Here is a 26,025-nt window from a genome sequence, read left to right on the forward strand (position 1 = left end):
ATACCGGACCGCGAAGCTCAGATGATTGCTAAAGGCGGAAATGCTGCTGCGATCTGAGAAACCATCAAATGAATTTGTGTTTCCAGTGGTGTTCAGAACAAAAATAAAGACTGATGTAATTCCCACATATTTACATATTTAGTTGCAGCTTCGTGCTGAATTTGCTGTTTGATGACAGCTGGAGCCCCATCAACGCATAGCAGATTTGACCGTGCTAAACGTTTGCTGGTTGGACCAACACACACTCACCCGCTCCAACTGCCGCTAGTACCTTGTGCCTGAACCCAAACTGAACGGCTCGAATGCACATTTTCCCAAACAGAAACAATCCCTCTTATTTGAAGTGTGTTACACTGCAAACACATACAGGAAAGAGACTTTCAGAGTTGCAGAGATTATTATTTTTCCTTTCCACAGAAATTTATGTATTTTTTAACTTGTTCTGTCCAACTCCTGAGGCTCAATAGATGGGCTAGTGTCACTCTGACTCAGAGGTAAATTCACTCCTGATATGCGCTGTTCTCTCCGTCACGCAGCAGACCGGCTTTTCCAAACCCGTTGACGTTGGGTCTAATGGCACCAAAGGATTGTGGGATGCGGCTGCGCATGGATGTTTCTTTTTGTTGAACCATGACTGAAGTGTCTAATAGCTGAAGTGAGGTCCATGCTGTTTGGCTGCTAGTGGGTGTGTCTAAAACAAATAAGCTTAATGCTGAGAATTTGATAATGTATTCAGCCTCCCCTCCAAGACTGCACGAGCGCTCCCGGCGGCCGTCACATGAATCCATAAATTAGCCGCACCATTGAATAAGCCGCAGGGTCGAAAGTGTATGACAAAAGTAGCGGCTTATAGTCCGGAAATTACGGTACATAAATTTTGTCCTGACGTTATTTTGAATCAAAAGTATCGCCAAATTAAGTATCGCCAAATTAACTAATGCGATATATCGGCAAAAGGATTTTTTCTAACACCCCACTGTTTCTGCACAGCTGTGCCAAGCCAGACTTTTTTTTTTTTTAAGCTACAGTTCCTATGTTTTTGTTCAGGGTTCTATTAGAGGACCTGGGTGGGTGGAAGGAGGAATCTGCTGAGGAAAGGGGGCCAATTTTGTGTGATTGTCCCGTGTTTCCTGCTTTGAAATGTTTACTTATTTTTTCCGGAATTGGGCGTAACCCGCAAAAATGATTGGTAGTCACTTATTTGTTGGTAGCAGCATCAAAACACACACACTGCCAAATTACTATTATACTATTATTATTATTATTATTTATTTTTGATAACTTCTGATGGATTTGAGTGTGGTTTAAGAGGGAAAAAACTATGAAATGAGGCACAGTATATAGAAAGTATTGTGGCGACCTCGGGGTTAGCCCCGCCTACAGCCCCTAAGACTCATGGGAAGTGGGGAATCGTGGGTGTAAAGTTGCTCACCATGAGTGAGGGGGCTGTGAGCAGAAGTGACATTCATACTTTTTGGCTGTTTGTGGGTGTGATAAAATGAATGGGCTTCGATGCCACAAAGGAGATTATGCAATTAGCCTCTGTGTTTGCTACTCACTCTCTCAGATTTTCAGGAGTCGTGCACTGTACGGGGCATGGACAGCTCTCCAATGCTGCCAGTTAATCAGCAGCAGTTCTTGTTTTCCCGCTACAGTGAAGTACAAGCTGGGTTGTTTCAATATGAAGAGCCGCATTCTTATTTGACCAAGAGCCGTCTGTTCGCCACCCCTGGCTTAGAGTTTCTTTGACTCACAGAAGACTAAAAGACCAAAATCACTTCCTAATTTCTTAACTTTGAATGACATCTAAGTAGATGCAGTTTATATTTACTGCTGTTTGTGTCCCTGCAGTTTTCCCCAAGCACTATGTGACAGAAGAGGATTTCTGCAACCAGCAAAGGAATTTCAGAGTGCAACAGGAGGAACCGGAACCATCACAGATGAAAGAGGAGCAGGAGGAACCAGAACCACCACATATTAAAGAGGAACAAGAAGAAACAGAGCCACCACAGATTATAGAGGAACCAGAACCTCCACAGATCAAAGCGGAACAGAAGGAACCAGAACCACCACAGATCCAAGAGGAACAAGAGGAAACAGAACCACCACAGATCAAAGAGGAGCAGGAGGAACCAGAACCTCCACAGATCAAAGAGGAGCAGGACGAACCAGAACCACCAAAGATCAAAGAGGAGCAGGACGAACCAGAACCACCAAAGATCAAAGAGGAGCAGGACGAACCAGAACCACCAAAGATCAAAGAGGAGCAGGAGGAACCAAAACTACCACAGATCAAAGAGGAACAAGAGGAAACAGAACCACCACTGATCAAAGAGGAACAGAAGGAACCAGAACCCTCACAAATTAAAGAGGAGCAGGAGGAAACAGAGCCACCACAAAATGAAGAGAAATGGGGGGAACCAGAACCGTTACAGATTAAAGAGGCCAAAGACGAGCTCTACATCAGTCAGGATAAAGAGCAGCTTGATCTGAAGCAGGAGACTGATACCTTGATGGAGATACCTACTTGTGAGGAAAATGAGAACAGTGAAGCAGATCTAAAGAATCAGCAGAGCTTTAATGTAAATGATAGTCAGGATGAAGAAGAAAACCAACATGAAGAATCAACATCAACTACAGATGAAGAGACAGAATCAACATCGACTACAGATGAAGACACAGACCCACAGAACAGAGATCAGAGGAAGAGAAGAGACAGAAGTCATGTCCAAAGTGTGGACAGCTCTCACATGTCAGAAGGTCAGTGTGACTCTGAAGTACGGATAAGCTTCAAGAATGGAATTTTGGTTAAGAAACGCAAACAATCTTCAAGCAAAAAGAGACTTTCTTCTTCAAAGTCTGGTGAAAGCTTAAGAATTATTAATAATCCCTTAATCTCCACGGAAAATGAGTCTGATGACAGACTTTATGACTGTACAGAAAGTGCTAAAAATTCTGGTTACTGGTCTAAGTTTAGAACGGACATAAGAACCCACTCAGGAGAGAAGCCTTTTTTATGTGAAGAATGTGACAAAAGTTTTAGTCATTTATGTCGGCTCAAAACACATGTGAGAACTCACACAGGAGAGAAGCCTTTTTCTTGTAAAGAATGTGACAAAAAGTTTAATCACAGATATTATCTTAAAACGCACATGATAACTCATACAGGAGAGAAGCCTTTTTCTTGTAAAGAATGTGATAAAAGTTTTAGTCATTTATCTAATCTCAAATCACACATGAGAACTCATACAGGAGAGAAGGCTTTTTCTTGTAAAGAATGTGATAAGAGTTTTAGTTATTTATCTTATCTCAAAAGACACATGAGAACACATACAGGAGAGAAGCCTTTTTCGTGTAAAGAATGTTCAAAACGCTTTTGTCGTTCATTTGGTCTCAAGAGACACATGAGAACTCATGCAGGAGAGACGGCTTTTTCGTGTAAAGAATGTAGAAAGAGTTGTAGTGATTTGACTTGTCTTAAAAGGCACATGAGAACTCATACAGGAGAGAAGCCTTTTTCGTGTAAAGAATGTGATAAGAGTTTTTGTGATTTATCTGGTCTTAAAAGGCACATGAAAACTCATGTAGGAGAAATGCCTTTTTCTTGTAAAGAATGTACAAAACGCTTTAGTCGTTTATCTAGTCTCAAAAGACACATGGCAACTCATACAGAAGAGAAGCCATTTCTAGACAAAGATTGTAATGAAGAATTATGTGAAAAAAGGGAAAACAAGTTTTTCAATTGTTATCTATCATGCAGTATTTAGCCTGTGTCGTATTTAAGACATTTTCTTCAGTACAGCAGGAGTTCATCAGAAATGCATATATGAGTTGTGGGCAGGACTATTTTCAAAGAAATTAGATTTAAATTTTTCCAACATTTCTTTATTTACATGCCCTTCTGCTAGCTTGTAGCACCCAACAGGTCCAAGCTAAAATTAGTGTAGAAAAAAAACTGTGGGTAATATCAGAACTATACAGTTTAGAGCCAGATAGCAGATCAGACGAGGAAAATAAGGACGTTAATGGATCTATATGGATACATTGGAATTGGAGCAGTCAAGGGAGTCTTTGGCCCTCCCAGGTTAGTTGTGTGTCACAAACCTGAGCTTTTTCAAAACTGTTGTGAGGAGGAAGATGAGACGCCAGACCCAACAATGAAGATTCTTTCAAAGTAGCCTGAGATTTCATTATATGAACACAGAGCCACAGAATGATGGCCTCCATACCACATTGATGCAGTCATTCAATTAAAAGGAGCCACAATGGATTATTGAATGCATAGAAGTTACGTTTTCTAAAGTTGGATATAAGTGTACTGAAAAAATTCTTTTTTTGATTTTCTAAAATTCTAATTTTGTAAGCCACTATTTCTTAGGGTTTCATCAATATGCCGCTATGATTACATTGATAAAATAAAGTATTGTGTAGTGATTCTATACATTGAGTTTCACTTTTTGTATTGACAAAAATACTTAAGTTTATGAAATTCATTCTTTTAGATTTACCTGTAAAATAGAAATGTGTTGTTTTGAATTGTGAGGATAAGATTTGATTTTTGATGAAATATTAAAATTGTTAAATTTTTGTTGATTGATGTTTTCTAGTAGAGATTAGAACTGTTAATCTGATATGAGCCCTTTATGTGTCTTACTTTGATCTTTTAGTGTCAATTGCTCAAAAACAACGACTTACGTTTATACAAAATATGTCTATTATTCCATAAAGATGAATTGTGCGGAGAGAAATTGTTTGAATAATAAAGAATCTTTCAGTTTCTCTAAATCTTTTGCCATGTTTAAAATGGCCTTTAAAATGATCAGGTTAGAGACTTCTTCCTCGTTTTCATCATTGTTTTTGGACTTCTTACCGGTTGGTGGTTTTTTTTGGAGTCATCGGAGTGGACCCGGTGTCTTTCCGTTTAGCCATGTTAGCATCTTCAGCATAGCCATGATCGCTATCTGATAGTAGCTTTTCTTATTCCTCGAGAGATACTTTTTCACTCCCCCCTTTCCGACCACTTTATGCAGGTTTTGTCTTGATAGGTGGCTTAATTATATTTTGAGGGTTCATATTTTATGGTTAAAGTTATAATTTAAAGAGTTCAAATCAAATTTTGGGACACAGTTTGACCAGCCTTTATCTTGAGCTGCCGATCAGCACGCCATCTTGGCTTGCTCTCTTTTAGAAACTCTGATCTCTCTTCTACTTGTAGCTCTTGATGTGGAGGGGGCGGAGCCTGAGGAGGAAGCATCTGTCTGCAGGTGGTGCTGTAGCTTTGGGCATGTTTTCCAACTCTTTAGCTTCTGCTGTTCATGGAGTCGTGTCCCTCTGTTCTTGGAAAGGAGAAACAAGCAGAGAACTTTTCCCATTTCCACTCCCTCCTTTCAGCTGCTGCCCACTGTTCCCCTCTGAATCAGGAGGGAGGAGCTCTCATCTGTTCTGCCCACCCCCATCTAGAAAGACATCAGCACCACCTGGACATTCCAAAGCTCTTTTCCAACCCATTTCTACTGAGAAGGAACCAAACACATGAAGATTAAAACAGCTGGAACAGGATGAGGAGGAAGGCTAAAGATTCAAGTGTGTTTGTGAGTCAAAGATAGAATGAAGACAAACATCAATAGAAAACACAGAGTTGATTCAAAAGAGCATTTATTACATCCAAACAGGCTGCAGGAATTTTACAGACAGCTTTCAGTTTGAAGCCTTTTGACACCAAGGTGCAAACAGCCAATAGGTGTCTCCCTTCTCCCTCCTGCTTCAATACAGTTGGTGTTGTTGCAGCAGCTGCATCAAAGTGATTCTCTGCATCCAGAGGCTGTCGTTCTTCACTAAGATCCACCCTGTTCATTCATGTCCTCTGGAGAAAAAAGGCTTTATCTGAATCCAACCCATGTTTCAGATCAACACTCCAAGTTAGAATGAGAAGAGGAAGTGTAGTTGTCCATCAGTCCACCGGGGGAGCTGCAGCACAATAACTGTCCACTTGATGCTGAGAGACAGTGGAGCTGATCTCAGATCAGTTCCTGCTGCAGCTCTGACACTCATCTCCACTTCCTCTGATTCCTCCATCACTCTGCTCTCCACCTCCCAGGAACACCGTCCAGTCACAACATCTCTGCAGACCAGCTGCTGCTGCTGCTCCTCTCTGCTCCTCTAGGAGGAACATCAATTCCACCGGAACCATCTGCAAAGAGAAAGCAGAGAGATAGAGATGAAGGAGTGTCTCCTGATCCTGGTCTGTCAGTCAGTGATGCAGCACAGCAGCAGAAAGAGCAGCAGGAGCTTCAGTCCTGTTCAGAGCAGCAGCTTCCTGTCATCTTCACCTGTTGGAGCTTCTGCTGCTCTGATTGGCTGACTGTTGTCCTGAAGCCTGTCATCATTCTCCTCAGAGCTTCACTGAGAAGATTCAGCTTCACAGGAAACTCTGGATCTTTGCTCTCAGACTAACTTTAGGACCAAACATCTGGAAACAGCTGGACTGACTCCAACCCTCTACTGACCTCAGAGTCTGCAGTTTGGAGTTTGGACTCTCCACCAGATCCTGGAGTTGCTGAACTTCTGAATAGTGAAGGTTGTTGTCGCTCAGGTCCAGTTCTGTCATGTGGAACGGGTTGGACTTCAGAGCTGAGACCAGAGCAGCACAGCTGCTCTCTAACAAACTGCAGTTCTTCAACCTGAATCCAGAACAAAGAGTTGAGTTTAAAGACAAAGTTCATGTTTTTCATCCTTCACTTCTTCTAAAGAGTTCAGAGCTGAAGAAGATCAGAAAGTTTAGAAAAAGTCCAAAGATGTGAAGCAACAGCAGCAGATCAGAAGAGTCCAGCAGAAGCAGAGAAGAAGAACATTCAGGAACATTCAGGACAACATGCAGCTGCTTCAGGAAAGAAGTCCAGATGTGTGAAAGTCAAACATCAGCCTGTGGCTGCATCCAAACCAACTGATGTTTCTGCACCACCAGCAGAAAAAGTCCACTTCCTCTTTCTGCTCCGCTCTTCTCCAAACAGCACTGAATCATGGGAGAATTTCAGCAACATGATGCTGGAAAGTCTTCATGCCAGTTTTCAGGAGATGATCTTCCAGTCCTTCTCTGCTGCAGCCCTTCAAGCCAGAGACTTTCAGCTCCAACAGATCAAAGCAGAGAGAAGAAGGAAGTGATGAGGAAGAGTCAGCAGCAAATGTTGGACATTGATCCCTGATCCATGACTTCAGCTCTGAATGAAGAGTCAGAAGCTGCTGGGAGCTTTGATGGATGATGTGATGATGTTTGTGGATGAAAAGGTGAGGATGTTTGTGGAGGATGTGTCTGTCAGAGCAGCATCCAGCTGCAGCATGACTCTGTCACTGTCTGCTAAAAAACATCAGCCGCTGGACTCTCAGCTGCATCTCCTGAAACACAGCAGGACTCAGAGTGCATGTGAGCGTGCACGGCAGCTTCTGCAAGCAGAACTTTGTGCAGCACAAATGTCTGCAGACAGCTTTGGAACAAGCAGCTGCAGGAAGAAAAGAAGAAGTTCTCCTGCACATCTTTGAAGAGAACAAGCAGCTGCAGGAAGATGCTGCTGCAGATCAGAAGCTGGACATTTCTGCTCACTGTGGGTCAACACAACTTTGTCATCATATTGTTCTGAACACAACTGAATCATGGAGTCTGACCTCAGAGTCTGCAGTCTGCAGTCTGGACTCTCCAGAAAACCACAGAGATGAAGAACTCCTGAATCCTGCAAGTTGTTGTAGCTCAGGTCCAGTTCTGTCAGGTTGGACGGGTTTTTCTTCAGAGCTGAGACCAGAACTTCACAGCTGATCTCTGACAATCGGCAGAAACACAACCTGCAATCAGACAGAAAAGTGTGTTCAGGAGCAGTGATGCAGCTGGAGGTCCAGGAACTCTGTAAATTCAGTCAGGACTCCATACTTAGCAGCTCCTCACTTATTTCAATGTTTTCTGTGACTGTTCGAATAAAAATTGAGAGCTGTGTTTTGTCAGAGACGTTCATGCTCTCGTCCAATGCCATGGAGAAAGCTCCCCTCCTCAGGCCCTCCAGATGTTTTCCAAGTTGCTGTCGGACTCTACTTTTTTAGTAATTGTCTCATATGACAGACCTATTTTTTCAAACTTTTTCTTGTGCTCTGGACAAACAATGTCAGCTATTTTCAGCATACATTCTTTTACAAACTCCTCGTCACTGAAGGACTTGCTATGCTGGGCCATTTCCAAAACCACAACATAGCTAACTTCTGTCACAGCTTCACTGAATTTAGCCTTTTTTGTGAATATATAATGTTCAGCATATCATCATTGCAGTTGTTGGAGTTTTTATTGCGGTCCTCGTCAGTAAATTTGTCGTTGTTTTTATGATTTTTGTGCCGATTAATATTGAATTCTTTAACCCTTGTGCTATCTTAGATGACCCCACCCTTACATTGACGTGTTATTCCCACCATGACAAAGGTGGATAAAGGTGGAAAGATTGCATGTAATCCATGGACACCAGTGAAGATCACAAATCATTGAAGAAAAAAGGTTCAGAGCACTGTCTAGTGGGTCTAGATCATGGGCCCCCACCCCCGGGCTGCGGACCGGTACCGGTCCGTGGGTGACTTGGTACCGGGCTGCAGAGAAAGAATAAATAACTTACATTACTTCCGTCTTATTTATTTCGGAATCTGAAAGATGTTTTATTTTGAAAAATTGCCTGATTCTCTGTTACATCCGTCTTTGTCACTCTAGATCAGGGGTAGCGAACACGCGGCTCTCAAGCCGCATGCGGCTCTTTGCGTCTCATCATATTGTGGCGATCCGGGGGTTAGCCCCGCCTTCAGCCCCTAAGAGTCATGGGAAGTGGGGAATCTTGGGGGGTAAAACCATTAGTGAGGTGGCTATGAGCAGAAGTGAGGTTTATGATGTTTGGGTACTGACGGTTGAGTTCAAGTGAATACAATGCTGAGCTAGATGGAAGCAGGTTTCAAGCAGGTTTGCAATTTTCATAAAAATGTCATCAATTAATCGGTTTTCATGACAAAGATCCATCATAAAACTATAAATAAAAATCTTATTGAAGAATTCTTTTTTTTACTGAAGGTTAAAATTATTAATCAACTGAAATAAAACTTGAAACAAACAGAAGTACAATACTTGCTATTGTGCTGTAGGGAGAGGAGTGTTTAATGGCAAGTAATACAGCTTTAATTGTGTGTTTGTGTGTGTACGTATCGGCAGGTCAGTGTGTGGTGTGGCTCTATGACTCTCAAGGCCTGTTCACACCGGGACGAATTTCGCCCGCGATTTTCGCCGACATTTAACGCCTCGTGACTAAACAAAGGGCACCAATGTGAGTGTGCACACCGATGCGAAAAAACGCCACGCGTCAAAGCGTCACTTTTTAAAAAACGCCTCGGGTTCGTTTTTTTTGGTTCGACGCGCCGCGTCGAAAATTATACGACCAATGAGAATAGCGCTTTTGCACACGTGTCTGGAGCTTCTGAAGTTACTGTAAAACACAACTTGGGGCGCTCAAACACAAAACTGCCTTTCTGAGCACACATACCAGCGAAGAAGATAGACGCAGAGTAGCGTCTACACTGCCACAACGAAATAATGACGGACATTTTAAAATATCCCTGAACCAAGTTGGAGCAACTGCTGCTTGAAATATTCATGTTTTCTTTGTATGATTCTGACAAGCGCGTAAATACTTGCTCTCTTCTTCTGAGCGAAAAGCGACTTTAAGAAGCGTAAAGTTGCGCAGCGCCACCTTGTGTACTGGAGTATTTCTGTTTTACATTAAGCGCCATCTAATGTCAGGGAATGAAATTGCATGTTCACTCGGCTCATCGTCAGCGAAAATCGCCTGGGTGTGAACACAAAAACGTGGTGAAAAACGCTGGCGAATATTCGTCCCGGTGTGTACGGGCCTTCACAGTGAAAGAATTCGGCTCTTGGTGTAAAACTTGTTCGCCACCCCTGTTTCTAGACGCAGGTCAAGGCGCTCTTCTTGGTTACATGATAAGTTACCGCTAAAATAAAACCAAGTAGCTAGCAAAATGAGTAAAGAACAAACGTCTTTGGAAAGTTTCTTTGCCAAGAGGAAAACACCAGCCAGGAGACAGAACAGGAGCCTTCCACTTCCGGGAAAAAAAGATAGCTACATTTAATAGTCAACACTTTTTTTTTGCACCATGAGTGTGGGAAGGGGAGAGGATGATGACACCTGAGTGATGTACAATGTCATGCATGTCAAAATAAAAGCTCAAGGTTAGTCTTGTCACGTCTCTGTTCCCGCTTCGTCTTAGTGCTGCTATATTACTCATCAGCCTACTTTTGAAAGACCGGTCCGTGAAAACTTTGTGTGATGTTATACCGTGGCATTACAAAGGTTGGGGACCACTGGTCTAGATGACCCAACAAGTACCTGGGTGTTCACCTCAACAAGAAACTTGACTGGACTCAAAACACAGATGCCCTGTATAAGAAGGGCCAAAGTCGCCTCCACCTTCTGAGGAGACTGAGGTCCTTTGGAGTGTGCAGGCCTCTCTTAAGGACATTTTATGACTCTGTGGTAGCCTCTGTTATCCACCACGCCGTGGCCTGTTGGGGAGCAGGCAGCACAGACCGGGACAGGAAGAGACTGAACAAGCTGGTCAGGAGGGCCAGTTCTGTCCTGGGCTGTCCACTGGACTTTGTGGAGGAAGTGGGTGAAAGGAGGATGTTGACCAAGTTAACATCCATCATGGACAACACCTCTCACCCACTACATCAGGCAGTGGAGGCACTGAACAGCTCTTTCAGTGGCAGATTGTTACACCCCCCCCATGCAGGAAGGAACGGTTCCACAGGTCATTAATCCCAACAGCTGTAAGATTGTACAATGCCACTGTTTAAATATGCATGTACAAACCTGTTTTCATACATCCATAGCTCATCTGTATATTCTGTGTTTTTACTTTATTTATTTAACTTTATTGTTAGGCATAATATGTGTTATGTTGTAATAGTGTACATAATTTATTACTTACTTACTTTACTTTTTTCTATTTTTGCACATTTTTTGTATTTGTATACTTGCACATTTGGGAACCCCCCTCACTTTTGCACATTGCTGTCACTTTTCTCTGCTTTTTGGAACTGCTGTGACAATTGAATTTCCCCAATGTGGGATCAATAAAGAATATCTATCTATCTATCTATCTATCTATCTATCTATCTATCTATCTATCTATCTATCTATCTATCTATCTATCTATCTATCTATCTATCTATCTATCTATCTATCTATCTATCTATCTATCTATCTATTATCTATCTATCTATCTATCTATCTATCTATCTATCTATCTATCTATCTATCTATCTATCTATCTATCTATCTATATCTATCTATCTATCTATCTATCTATCTATCTATCTATCTATCTATCTATCTATCTATCTATTATCTATCTATCTATCTATCTATCTATCTATCTATCTATCTATCTATCTATCTATTCTATCTATCTATCTATCTATCTATCTATCTATCTATCTATCTATCTATCTATCTATCTATCTATCTATCTATCTATCTATCTATCTATCTATCTATCTATCTATCTATCTATCTATCTATCTATCTATCTATCTATCTATCTATCTATCTATCTATCTATCTATCTATCTATCTATCTATCTATCTATCTATCTATCTATCTATCTATCTATCTATTTTTTTTTTTTTTTCTATCTATCTATCTATCTATCTATCTATCTATCTATCTATCTATCTATCTATCTATCTTATCTATCTATCTATCTATCTATCTATCTATCTATCTATCTATCTTATCTATCTATCTATTTCTATCTATCTATCTATCTATCTATCTATCTATCTATCTATCTATCTATCTATCTATCTATCTATCTATCTATCTATCTATCTATCTATCTATCTATCTATCTCCCAATGTTAAAGTGCCTAGGATACCATACGGGTTACAAAATGTCAGATTAATTTGTTTATCTTCATCTTGAATCCTAAATTGTAAAATGCATTTTCAAATGACATCATCACATTGCAAAGTGAATTGTTAATTGAGAATTGTAGATCACTTTGAATCATGAGTTAAAAAATCATTCAAAAATCAATATTCTCGACACACTTTAATGAATCCGACACAACATCAAGTGAACAAAAAAAGTTTAAAGCCCCTGCAGATATTTTACAGAGGACGAAGATTCAAGAAAACAAAGTTGCTGATTAATGAAAACTGTTAGGAACCTTTAGCACAGAAAATCATCCTGATCAGTTCTCCTCCATCAATTCAATTGATGAAGAAAATCTGAACCAATCATCAGTTTGCTTCAAACACAGCTGTTCTCTTAAGTCTCTTTTTGATCACTTTGTCTGCTCTTTTCTAAAGCCATTTCTGTTTTCTACACCAGTTGATGATGATAGCAGGAAAGGACAGACGATGGAAGGAGCAATGATGAAGACTTTGATGAGGATTCATCATTCATCCAACCATCAGAGCTGCAGCTCCTTCTGTCTGTTGAACAACAGTTTGAGAGGAAGAACTGCTGAGGTCCAGCCCAATAATTCCTGCACAGGAAGTCGACATAGGTGCTGACGGGCACTGACCAGTGGTGGTAAATGGGTGTCAGTGCTGGAAATGTCCACAATTTGATGGCCAGACTCAAATGTGGAGAATCCATTTATCTGTGCCCACACAAAAACATCAACTGCTTTTTGCATTTGACAATTAGACTGAAGCAATGCACACTTTCTGCATTGAAAGGACAAATATGCTGAGTTATGTGTTTATTATATGTTTGGTTATTTTAGTTGTAGTGGTTTATTAGATTTGTCAGTGAAAATGCTGGAAATAACTGTGTTACATGAATAAAAGTCTCTTGCTACAAAACTTAAAATTTGTCACTTTGTCTATTTTCTGTGAAAGAAGAGTCAAATTCATTGTCTCTACTTCATCACCTACTCTAACACAAATTCATGACCCTGAGTTTCATGTGGAACTCTTTGCTCCTCTGGAATTCTCCCAGAGGAGCTGGAAGAAACAACAGAGGAGATGAAAATTAGGACATCTTTGGTTAGATTGCTGCCAGACCAGGATGAGCAGATAGTGTATGGATGGGGATGGATGGATGGATGGATGGATGGATCGGTGGATTACATAGCAGCTTTTATACCCCTTCAATGTTTATCTGCTTAGGAAGGCAAACCATTTTCTCCTACTGACATCTCACGGTACAGCAGGTGTGGGCATGGCTGACTCTTCATAGACTGTTTCATGGGTGCGGCCAAAATTCGCATACTTTCATTACATTTTGATTTAACATTCAAAGTTTGAATGAAGAGTCAGAAGCTGCCGGGAGCTTTGATGGATGATGTGATGATGTATGTGGATGAAAAGGTGAGGATGTTTGTGGAGGATGTGTCTGTCAGAGCAGCATCCAGCTGCAGCATGACTCTGTCACTGTCTGCTCACAAACATCAGCCGATGGACTCTCAGCTGCATCTGCTGAAACACAGCAGGACTCAGAGTGCATGTGAGCGTGCACGGCTGCTTCTTCTGCACTAGATTTAAAGGAGTCTGTTGGAGCAAAGACACAAAGAAGAGCTGATGGCTGCAAGCAGAACTTTGTGGAGCACAAATGTCAGCAGACAGCTTTGAAACAAGCAGCTGCAGGAAGAAAAGAAGAAGTTCTGCAGATCTTTGAAGAGAACAAGCAGCTGCAGGAAGATGCTGCTGCAGATCAGAATCTGGAGATTTCTGCTTACTGTGGGTCAACACAACTTTGTCATCATATTGATCTGAACACAACTGAAACATGGAGTCTGACCTCAGAGTCTGCAGTCTGCAGTCTGGACTCTCCAGAAAACCACAGAGATGAAGAACTCCTGAATCCTGCAGGTTCTTGTTCCCGATCAGGTCCAGATCTTTCAGATTGGACGGGTTTTTCTTCAGAGCTGAGCTCAGAGCTTCACAGCTGATCTCTGACAAACTGCAGTCCTTCAACCTGCAATCAGACAGAAAAGTGTGTTGATAGAAAATAAAAAAATACAATTTAAGTACAACAAATTTGAAATTTAAAACGAAGTTAAAACAGATGAGGAATTGAAATAACATTTATCATCATGATTATTAATTTCTAAATACATTTTTCAAAAGGCATGGCAGAAATGCAGATTAAACTGACAGTTGGAAAATAAATTTTCTTTTGATTTATAGAACAAAAACACTCGAAAGAGACATTGAAGAATTTTCCAACAGCAAGGCTAAATTAGACAGAACTTTGTTAATTACCTTTAACACAGATAATCATCCTTTGTGTTAGAGAGAAATACACAGACGGCGCTGTTGTTAGACTCTAATGGTATGATGCTGTGCAAAGAGCTGTTTCTGTGTCGTCAGTGCACACTGTTCTGTTATATTAAGAAAATAGTATTTTTTATTGATGTCTTATGAATTAATTTTGTAATATTTATCCGCCACGTCAATAAGTCCAGTCCATGAAAATACTGTCCACATTTAAACTGGTCTGTGTTTATATTTAGGTGACATACGGAACAACTTATTAGCATAGCATTATTAGCATCATATCATTAGCGTCTAACAACAGCGCTGTCTCCGAATCAACACTTTTTAATTAATGTGACTGCTGCTGCTGTAAGTGAAGTAACTTTATCCTCCAGTTCTGACTGGATCCTATTAATCCTTGTGCTATCTTAGATCAGTGGTCCCCAACATTTTTGTGACCGGGAACTGGTAAAACGCAAGACATGTATACTGCGGACCGGGGGGGGTGAACCGTGGTATTTTGTCTTTAGTAATAATAATAGCAATAATAATAATGAACGTAAATCCACTGTGTAATCATGTGCAACTTTATTAACGGTGTCCTCGTAACGTCACACCAACAACAGAACATCACATGAGCAACATCGGGGTGTATCTCGAGATGTTTGGTGTCGCGACTCGATCGTGACACCAAACGATGAAAAAGTGACCGCGATCCGGTCACTTTTCAAAATAAAACGTTTTTTTCAAAAAAAAAACAATAAAATGGAAATCATTTTTTCTTTCTGTGCATCCCGGTGCCAAAATTTCCCACGGACCGGTACCGGGCCGCGGCCCGGTGGTTGGGGACCACTGTCTTGGATGACCCCACCCTTACATTGATGTGTTATTCCTACCATGACAAATGTGGATAAAGGTGGAAAGATTTCATGTAATCCATGGACACATGTGAAGATCACAAATCAATGAAGAAAAAAGGTTCAGTGCACTGTCTAGTGGGTCTAGATGACCCAACTCCCAATGTTAAAATGCCTATGATAGCACAAGGTTTAAAAACCGCGACATGTTCCGCTTTTTCTTCAGCTAAAACTGCTGGGAGTGTCCTGCATGCACTTGTTTGTCTCGCGTGAAGATACATTGGAGGAGGAGACGACAAAATAATTCACCAAATGTTTACTCCCCATGTGGTGACTAACCCTCTAACTTTCACTTGTCAAGGAGGAGAAAATGCTCTAACTGGCGATTTTTAATTTCTGACCCCTTCAAAAAAAAAGTCTATTGCAATAAACAAATTTTTCTATCGAGAAAAAGTTATATCACGACATGTATCGTTATTCTTTTATCGCCCAGCTCTGTTTATAAATCATTGACACTGGCATAAGGATCCCTTTCACTGGCTAACAGAAGAAGGGATGGTTTCTTAGAGGGCCCTCTTGGGAACACTAGGGTATAGCGGTTTCCCCAACATAGGAAGCCATGTTTTTCTTTTCATATCTTGCTGTGTTTGGTGTGTTTTCTGTTGTGATTGTACACTCTGCTGTTCAGCCCAGAGAAGGTAAGAGCACCAGGTTTGCTGTGAAGAAATGATGCAGTGGATGGCTAGTAGGCCTATAAAGTGTGTTTCTTAAAATAAAAATGGGATACCTGATACAATTCAGATGTTTTCACATTTTTGATCTCTTGACCTATTTTCACAAAAGAGATCAAGTTCAAATACCGTCTATTCAGGAAATTCATCTCAGTGATCACGAACACGCAAAATGAAACAAAATGGGTTAGTCAAAAGTGTACTTCTCCTTTCAACGTTCTGGGAGACGTAGAAGGTTGGAAAATTTGCTGGCTGCCGCGTTTAACTTTTAATTTATATCAGATCTCAATAAAGAAGGATAGTACATCATGGTTGTAGGTAAAGTACAAGATTTTGTTCCATAAGTCATTGGTTGTTCGGATCAGCAATTTCCGGTAAATATATCATATATATCATATAGCTGACAAACACAGTGATATTTCAGAAGTGAAAAGTAGTTAATAGGATTTACGGAAATGAATGCCCTAACCACTAATTATTGGAACACAGAATTTGTTTGATGAGCTCATTGACCCTTGACCTAGGTATTTGAGGTGGCCTATTGCAAGTTGCTCTGCTCATTGCATCTTTTCTGAAGAGTTGGTGCCTCATGGGTGCCTCAAAACAATCATTAAATGATCTGAAAACAAAGATGGTTTAACATCATGGAAAAGATACGAGAACCTGGCTCAGAAGTTTCAGCTGTGAGGAACATAGCGAGGAAATAGAAGACCAGGCACAGTTTTTGTTAAGGCCTGGAGTGGCAAGCCAACAAAAGTCTCAGATAAGCAAAGGTGAAGGATGGTGAGAACAATCAAACTCTACCCACAGACCAGCTCCACAGACAACAACATGATTTGGCTGCAGATGGTGTCGCTGTGCATCCATCAACTATTCAGCGCACTTTGCACAAGGAGTTGCTGTATGGAAGAGTAATGCGAAAGAAGCCTTTTCTGCACACATGCAACAAACAGAGTAGCTTAAGGTATGCTAAAGCACATTTGGACAGGCTAGCTTAGTTTTACAATAAGGTGCTGTGGACTGATGAAACTTAAATTGGGTTATTTGGATATAACATAGGGCAGTATGCATGGTGAAAGAAGAGCCTTTGAAAATATTGTCTGACATTAAACCGAGAAGCAGCTACAGATCTGCCTCTGCAGGTTTACTCAATTCTTTCCTTTCTCTGCACTAAAACTCCTTCTTTCTCTGATTTTCCTCTCTAGTCTGCACTCACACTTGTTTCTGTGTGTGTGTGTGTGTGTGTGTGTGTGCGGGTGTGGGTTTGATCAGGATGACTTGTCTGTCATTAGTTTGAGTTCTTGTTTGTTTTCTGACTCTGTAACCCTTGTGCTATCCTATTCCATTTTACCATTGGAAGTTGGGTCATCTAGACCCACTAGACAATGCACTGAACCTTTTTTCTTCAATGATTTGTGATCTTCACTGGTGTCCATGGATTACATGAAATCTTTCCACCTTTATCCACCTTTGTCATAGTAGGGAGGACACGTCAATGTAAGGGTGGGGTCATCTAAGGGTTAAACTCAGAAATCTGTCAAATGTTTCAACAGCTGAACCTTTTGTTGCCATGGAAACATCTTTGTTCTAAAGAAAATCTAAGCAGCCATTTTCTTCCACTGCAGACTCTTCAAATAATCAAAGATGTTCAATTTGTAGAAAATCCAGAAAACATTTGAATCCAAACCTGTCAGCTTCAGTAAAGAACTACAAATGTAGAAATGAACCAACCAGCAGCTTCAATGTTCTGACCTCAGAGTCTGCAGTCTGCAGTTTGGACTCTCTAGTCCAGAACACAGAACCTCCATTGATGAATCCTCCAGGACGTTGTTGCTCAGGTCCAGTTCTGTCAGGTGGGACGGGTTGGACTTCAGAGCTGAGGCCACAATTTCCCAGTGAATCTGTGAGAGTCATCATCGTTTTGGAAGCCTGTCAAGAGAAACAAAGATAGAAACAGGTGATCTCATGATGAATTGACTGCTGTCACTCTGAGGATGATGAGGATGATGGTTGAATTTTGACAGTTTTCAAATGTTGGTTATTATCCAGTTTCTGAGAGTTTTCTGTTTTCATTTCCAAATCGATATTTTCAAGTTTTTATTGTATCTATTTTCAGCTCTAAAGCTGTAAACAACAACAGTTCATCTCCCTGTTCTGTTGCAGAACTTTGAATCCAGTTTCCTGACATTGTGGAAATGAACCTTCAGTGGGTGTGTTCAAACCTTTCAGAAGGTTCTGGTTTGGATTTCATTTGGACACATATGATCCTTCTTTGGATAACGATCATATGAGTGTTAAAAACAAACTGATTTTCTTCTTTCATGTTTTTTAGTCCTAATTATTTTCCAGCCTTTCCTTCTTTGTAATCTGATTAGACGGAAGTCCAAATGGAAAACTGAGCAGAATAGATGACTAAAGTGGTCTATAGCGGCAGCTCTGAATGGAGACATCAGTAAGAAGGTTTGCGAGCAGTTATTTATTTTAGGATAAAATCTGGAGAGTTTGACTTGATTCCAGAAATCAAATCTAAATGCTAGTTGTGTTGATTCTTCAAATGCTGTTGTTGGACTGAAGTGTGTCACAATAAATGCTAGAAGATGAATGTTGAAGATCTGAACACTGATCAGATTCATCATCACAATCACTTCTGGACTCACGTGAACTTTCTGCAGTTCCTCACAGCTGGAATCAGTCTCCGTTTACCCTCATCTGATGTCTTGTACTGGTTCAGGTCCAGTTCCTTCAGAACCTCTACTGACATCTGCAGAGTGTAGGCCAGAGCTGAACAGTGGAACTCTGAGAGTCTCTTCTCTGATTTATTCTCTGACTTCAGGAACTCTTGGATCTCCTGATGAACTGAGAAGTCCTTCATCTCCATCAGACAGTGATAGATGTTGATGCTTCTGTCAGGAGAGACTCCTTTACTTTTGATCTTCTTTAGATTTTTTATGGCTCTCTGGAAGGTTTCTGGATTCTTCTCTGTCTGACCCAGCAGGCCTCCTAAGAGTCTCTGGTTGGACTCCACAGAGAGACCATGAAGGAAGCGAACCAGCAGGTCCAGGTGTCCAGTTTGACTCTGCAGGGATTTCTCCATGACTCTACTCAGAAACTCATCCAGGGATGGGTTCTCCATGTTGTCCTTCAGGAAGTCCTCAATGACCTTTACCTTCCTGTTGGAGTAACAGTGGAACATGTAGACTGCAGCCAGAAACTCCTGAACGCTCAGATGAACAAAGCTGTAGACCGGTTTCTGGAAGATCCCACACTCTCTTCTGAAGATCTCAGTACAAACTCCAGAGTACACTGAGGCCTCTGTGACATCCAGACCACACTGCTGCAGGTCTTCTTGGTAGAACATGATGTTTCCTTTCTCCAGATGTTCAAATGCCAGCCTCCCCAGCTTCAGAAGAACTTCCCTGTCAGTCTCTGTCAGCTCTTGTGGACTTGTCTGATGTTCCTGCTGGTACTTGTTCTTCTTCCTCTTTGTCTGGACCATCAGGAAGTGGGAGTACATGTCAGTCAGGGTGGTGGGCAGCTCTCCTCTCTGCTCTGTGGTCAGCAGGTTCTCCAGAACCACAGCAGTGATCCAGCAGAAGACTGGAACTTCACACATGATGTAGAGGGACATGGAGCCCTTGATGTGGGAGATGATTCTGCTGGACAGCTCTCCATCTGGGAACCTCCTCCTGAAGTACTCCTCCTTCTGAGCATCATTGAAGCCTCGTACTTCTGTCAGTCTGTCCACACATGAAGGAGGGATCTGATTGGCTGCTGCAGGTCTGGAAGTGATCCAGACCAGAGCTGAGGGCAACAGACGTCCCTGGATGAGGTTAGTGAGCAGCACGTTGACTGAGGACTTGTGTGTGACATCAGACACCAGCGGACTGTTGTTGAAGTCCAGAGAAAGTCTGCTTTCATCCAGACCATCAAAGATGAACAGAAGTTTGCAGACAGACAGCTGTTCTGCTGGGATCTTCTGGAGTGTTGGATGGAACAGCTGGATCAGAGTGAGAAGACTGTGCTGCTCATCTCTGATCAAGTTCATCTCCCTGAAGGACAGAGGAACCACAGCACTGATGTCTTGGTTCTCCAAGCCCTCGGCCCAGTCCAGAGTGAACTTCTGCACTGAGAAGCTTTTTCCAGCTCCAGCAACTCCGCTGGTCAGAACCACTCTGATGGATCTGTGTTGGTCAGGGAGGACTTTGAAGATGTCTGGGTTCTTGATTGCAGTGTCATGGAGCTGGTTGGTCTTGGTGGTGGTCTCCATCTGCATCACCTCATGTTGGGTGTGACCCTCTGGTCTCAGTTCCTCTGTGATGTAGAGCTCAGTGTAGACCCTGTTGAGGAGCGTTTCTCTTCCTGCTTCTTCAGTTCCTTCAGCCACATGTTCACTTCTGCTCCTCAGACTGATCTGATGTTCTCCAAACATCTCCTGCAGACCAACATCTGCTGGAAGAGCAGAGAAGAAAGCTCCTTCATGAGTGTTCCACATGTTTCCAGAAGAATCCATCAGCAGATGATCAGGCTCTGACTCACCAGCTCTGGGTCTTTCTGCAGACTGGGGTCCACTCCTCTTCTTCTCTCTGTGGACACTAAGGAGAAACGTTAGTGAACAACAATCAAAGCAGTCAGTGGGAAGTTCCAGACTAACTGATCATGGAGCAGATCCTCTCTGATCTTCAGACTCAGATATTGTGATCCAGACTGTGCTGAATGTGAGCAAATGTGTTTCCAGGTTGAAACCAGAGCAGATCTAGTCCATCTGAAGGTCTAAATGATGCGTTAGCTGTGTTTGGAGCTCATGTCTGGACTGAGGTCAGAGAAAAGTTCAGCTGTTTGCTTCATCCTCACAGACTGAGCTTTGTGTCCTCCAGAGTTGTTCAACTCTTTTCTTTCCTCTCAGACCTAAAGCATCACAGCAGATGGTTGACCTTCCTGGATGGATCAGCTGATGTTCTTGATGTGAACATTGTTGTTCCTGCTGAGAGCTGAACTCTGCTTTGTTCACTAGAAACTGCTTCTTACTGTGAGTCTGAAGGTCCTGGTTCAGTTCTGAAGTTTGGAGGTTTATCTTTGGATCGGTCACTCTTCATGGAGCCACAGCTGGAGGCTGCAGACTGGAGTCTCTGTGTGACCTGTTGACCTCTGCAAACACAAAACCATCAGAGTGTTGGAGGATCTGCTTCTTCATGAACAGCTGATGGACTTTGACATGAACACAGACTGAGCTGTTTAGTCTGGAATAACATGACATGTTTGGATCAACAGTTTCCAGTTGGAGGGAAAAGGTTTCAGCATTTTCTGTCAGTCAATCCAGACTTTTTTCTAGAAAAGCTGATTCCAATTCTCCATGTAGAAATGTAGAAATTCTGATAGCAGAAAGTCAAACTAGAACAATGTGATGTTTGGAAAGCATGAAAATCTGAATCCTAGGAGTCTGCAGTGATTCTTCTCATTAGACTGGAGCTGCTGTCAGTCAGAGTCAGCAGTCAACATGTTTTCTTCTCCAACATCTCTGATGTCTCTCAGAGACTCTCAGAAGACTCAACTGAAAAGATCTCATCACACACATGATGCTCCAAGTGAGTCTGATCAGAGAGATCCAGAACTGAACCAGACCTCAAGTCCTTAATCTGAAAACTGTTGATCATCTGAACTAGAATCCAGCCTCAAAAAACTCTGACAAACACTCACTGTTTAAGTCCTGAACGGATGACTTTGAAATCAGGAATAGAAACCGATGATTTTTTACTCTTGGGGAAAACACGTCCAGGTTCAGATCCTGATCCAGAGTCAGTTTGAAATATCTGTAGGATCCTGATGGAAAAATATTTGTTACATCAAAAACCAATTTTGCCTACTTCTGACATACGGGCATTTTCGTTTTGGGAAAAAAATCTTCAATCGATAAATTATTGTCCATCCGTTACATCCATAAGATGTACAGTATTTAAAAAACACTTACCGTTTCACTCTTGAACAACTGTTTTTGAATTCATTTAAATAATCCTCTGGTCTGTCATTCCTGTTGGACCCCCAGCTGGATTCAGATCCAGGTCCAGGTTGGTTCCTGTGAGGAATGAAGGTTGCTGGTGTGAGTGCTGAGCTCTGACATGGAGAAGATCATGGACAGTTGGAGATGTTCATCTCACCTCTGAGCTTTGCTCTGGTTGTCATGGTTACCATCTCTGCTTTTAGAGGGAGGGGCTACTTCCTGTGGTTCCTCCCACTGATCCATGCTGCTGGATTCACTGGATCCACATCAGCTCACACACACCTTCCTCCTTCCCCTGCAGAGGAAACCCTCCTCATCATCAGCTGTGATCCTCCTTCACCAACAGATCAGCTGCTCCTCCACTGATTAGCTCTTCTCTTGTGTTTCCTCTCAGGTTCAGGTGAATGCAGTCAGACAGCAGTTGGAGGCAGAGGAAGCTGCCATCAGCTGCTGCACTTCTGCTCTCCCTCCACCAGGTGGAGACATGGAGCTGCAGCAGCAACATTTCCATTCAGTCACTTTGACAAAGAAATACCAAACTTCCTGTTTCTGTTTCTACACTTCAGGAAACATGAAGCATCAAGAAAAACAGACAGAATTCCAATTATGAGGAATGACTTTGTCGTTGTAGTTGCCTGGCAGAGAGCTATATAAAGTCCATCTTCTAAGACAAATTAGAAAATGTGACCTTGAGATGACCTTATACAACTTAATGCAGTAAAGACCAGCCTTGGAATATAATTGCTGAAGCAAAACCTCAAGGTGAGAAACAGTATGTGAACAGTTATTTTTTTAAATTGACCTTTTTATCACAGCAAAAAAGAAATAAAAAGTTCCTAGGAAGCGTTTGAGTGCCGGTGTACCATTCATGCTGCATTTACCGTTCGGGGTCCTTTCGACTGAGGATAACGTCACACTACGGTAGCCCCACTTGGACAAACTACATAGCGTGGAGATCTGCTCGGGCTCTACATATTTTCATTTCATTTTTCCTTTTGTGACCTTAAGTTTTTTTCCCTTCTAAGTTGTGTCTGACATTATTCTTTGTAGTGTTTATAAGGAGATTTTGGCACAACCCACTTTTTAAAAAGATCTGTGGCTGTTAGAATGAACCTGCTGCTCCACACGAGTGAACCGTGTCTCTGAGCAGAGCAGCCGGCGCATTGTAGATTAATGTTCGCAGAAAGGGAAGACGCTTTGCTATAGTGTCCGGAGAAGGGTGCAGACCGCAGTCCGTTCGGCTGCAAATACACTTAATGATAATCATAACAATAATAAAAGCACGTTTAGAAGATAATCTCGCTCTACGTCGAAGTTCTGTTTGTTTACAACGGACCGCATAATTTCTTCTTCTATGGTAGTATCGTCATTTGTCCAGACCAATCACTATCTGAAACGTCATCGGACCAACTGACAGCCAATCACATAATGTGACGTCAGCACTAGTCGAAGGACCCCGAACGGTTGTTGCAGGCCGAATGGTTATGGTGCCTACACCAGACATACTGTGCGAACTGCCTTTCCCACATGTTCTGCATCACCTACAATGTACAAAAAATCGAAGCGCGATGCATGAAATCTGCTCAGTGCTGCTCCACGGTGTGTCACGTTTGATATGAACGGCTTCAAAAGATTCCTTAAATAAATTCACAAGTCTTTGGAAAACTGATAAAGCTCCATTAAACATTCCTTCGGATAAGAAAAAGCATTGATTCGTGGTCGAGTCACCCTCTTATCTGAGCTTCTTCATCCACTAAATCATCTTCAAATGGACATGCCATGCTGCTTCACCTCTCTGTAAACAAACTAACCTTCAATTAAACCTACCAGGTTATGTTCAGAGCATGAGTTGCCATGGCAACTTGACCTACCCTGAAACATACCTCAATTTCTGGAACCAAAAGCTGAGGTTATTAACTTCCTTAGCCTCAAACTTACCGTGGGAGCTAGCATAACCTGCTTTCTGGAACAGGGCCCAGGAAGGTTTGGAGTCAGAAATGAAACCTTTGAGCTCCAGAGCTTCATGATGGTTTGTGTTTCTGACATAAACTCTTTCTTCTGTGTTCTTGAAAGTTTAGACAGGAAGCAGCAGTCAGCTGATCTGAACCACTTTGATGTGTCAGCTTTTTCACTTCTGTAATCACTAACAGTTTATTCTGTGAAAATCTACAATAAAAACACAATTTGTTTCCATTTCTTCATAAATCAGTGAAACAGAAATTGATCAATAAGTGAGAATTGATCCTCAGTTGTTGATCAGTAATAAGATCAAATCTTTAAACAGCAGAGTGATGAGAGTTTACAGAGAAAGAAGAAGATATTCTCTGAACAATCAGAGACAAACAGTAAAGTTAGTGAAGACAAAGTTCAACAAACAAACAAAGAAACAAAGTAGATTTTCCTAAAGATCTGTAGAGTCGTCTCTTCTCACCGTGTGAAGCAGCTGCAGCTCAGATCAGTGATTCTGCTTCCTTCTCTTCTGTTTTGCTTTAAGAACACATCACTTCCTCATGTTGTGTTGATTCTGCTGAGTGTTCTACATTGGACCAATCAGCTTCATCATTCTTTATCCTGAACGGTTTTGCAGGATTTGATCACATGACCTCTGATCGGTGGCTCTTCATCATACTGAGCTGCTGTTTATTAGGACGAAGCAGAGTTGTTGATCCTTCCACTCTAGTCTCCACATCTCAGCTCCTCGTCTCGGTTCTGGATCCAAACAGGTTCTGGTTTCAAACTTTTCTCTCGTTTTTCTGAACTGAAACAAAGTGAATTCACAAAAACTCTGATCCCATCATTTCATCTGAATTAAGATGGTCTCCCAGAATGCTCTGGGCTCTGAGGGGTTTGAACAGGATTCATCTCTGATTTCTAACCACACCAAGAGTGATGGAAGGGGGTGGGGCCTAAGAAAGAATGACAAGTCCTCTTGGAGGTGATCTGCCTCTCAGATGCTGCAGGATGTTTGTGGATCGTCCTGCAGACTCTGGATCCATGAAGACAGGATCAAGATGAGGGTGGATCCTCTTCATCCTGATGCAGTGGGAGTGTTGCTCTGACAGGAAGTGAAGCAGAAACTGAAGGAAGCTTCAGAACCAGCAGTTCTGGGAAGAATGCTGAGGTGTCTGGATCTGAAGGTTCTGACCAATCAGAAATAAGCAGATCAGAACCTGCAGGAGGTTGGAGAACAAACGTGGACTCTTGGTGGAGGAGCTTCATCCCTGTTGAAGAGGAGGGTCATGACAAAGGAGATGACAGAGCAACATGTCAGGGACAGAAAACACTGTTTGCTGTCCTTCAGCTGCAGATGCTGTTTCTCACAGGGTTCCTGTTGGAACCTGCAGGTCCTCCTGCTGTGGAATAGGCTCCTCCTCCTCAGTGGGCGTGGCCTCATATCTTCCTGACAGAGTGATTTCAGCATCCATTCTGCTGCCTGAAACATAGAGGGCGCCGCTCAGAGGACAGCCCTGCTTCACTCCTCCCTCCCCCTCAAAGCTCTCTGTTGGAGCGCCGTCAACCTTCACGCACACGCTGGATTGAACGTGCACGCATGTGAGCGAGTGCATGGAGGTCTATGATTGCAGCCACAGATCATCTCTGCAGACAGAATGAAAGAGCTTCATCTTCATCTTCACTTTCAAAGCTTCTTCTTTCACTTCTCTCTAAGGTCAAAGGTCACTCCACATCCCCCCTCCCTCACTCTTTGCTGTTTCGTCTTCTTCATAGAGGGTCTAAATGTGCAGAAGAAACAGGAGACACTGATCCAGATGTTTGTTTGTGTTCTGGTAGGACAGTGGGAATCTCGTTCTTCCTTTCATGAGTGTCACTAATTAGATGACAAATAATTTGGTTACCTGAAGAAAAGTTATGGATACATATCAAACTTTGGATAGTTAGTCAGGAATTGACTGGGAAATATCCATCCATCCAAATAAATTCAGTTATAATGACTCTTAATCATAAATAGACATATTAGCACTAATAAATACAGTACACGACATATTTAAACCCTTAAATATTAATGAAATTCATCAATTATTTAAAAGTGGAAGAAGTGAAGATATATAATCCCATCCCCATCATGCTTTACTAAGCTTTTTATCTTTCCAGAATTATCCGGTTCTTCAATTCATATCAGTAA

The 26,025-nt window shown here is 41.9% G+C and overlaps 2 protein-coding genes and 1 long non-coding RNA gene across 4 annotated transcripts in view; 1 reads left to right on the plus strand and 2 right to left on the minus strand.

Annotated features, from left to right (window-relative positions):
* The window catches only part of LOC105355269 (oocyte zinc finger protein XlCOF22-like), a 123,122-nt gene extending 110,209 nt beyond the window's left edge, over positions 1-12,913 (plus strand). Inside the window, exons 2-3 of one of the 2 annotated variants that reach the window (XM_023962354.1) lie at positions 1,852-2,760; positions 12,428-12,913. In XM_023962354.1, coding sequence (XP_023818122.1) covers positions 1,852-2,760; positions 12,428-12,612 — 1,094 coding nt within the window. In that variant the 3' untranslated portion in view covers positions 12,613-12,913. Of the gene's footprint in view, positions 1-1,851; positions 5,360-12,427 lie in introns of those variants that run through there. The other variant, XM_023962351.1, reaches the window with a different exon arrangement.
* Positions 1-21,176, minus strand: part of LOC105355240 (protein NLRC3) — a 591,340-nt gene extending 570,164 nt beyond the window's left edge. Inside the window, exon 1 of the mRNA XM_023962218.1 lies at positions 20,915-21,176. Within this exon, the coding sequence (XP_023817986.1) occupies positions 20,915-20,982 (68 nt within the window). The 5' untranslated portion in view covers positions 20,983-21,176. The remainder of the gene's footprint in view (positions 1-20,914) is intronic.
* LOC111948751 lies at positions 5,639-6,804 on the minus strand. Its single transcript, XR_002874729.1, has 2 exons — positions 6,507-6,804; positions 5,639-6,190 (listed from the first exon to the last, which is right to left on the minus strand). It is a non-coding gene; the product is annotated as an uncharacterized LOC111948751 (long non-coding RNA).
* Positions 21,177-26,025: the final 4,849 nt, after the last annotated feature.

The sequence above is a fragment of the Oryzias latipes genome, chromosome 2, assembly GCF_002234675.1.
Source record: "Oryzias latipes chromosome 2, ASM223467v1".
Taxonomy (NCBI): Eukaryota; Metazoa; Chordata; class Actinopteri; order Beloniformes; family Adrianichthyidae; genus Oryzias; species Oryzias latipes.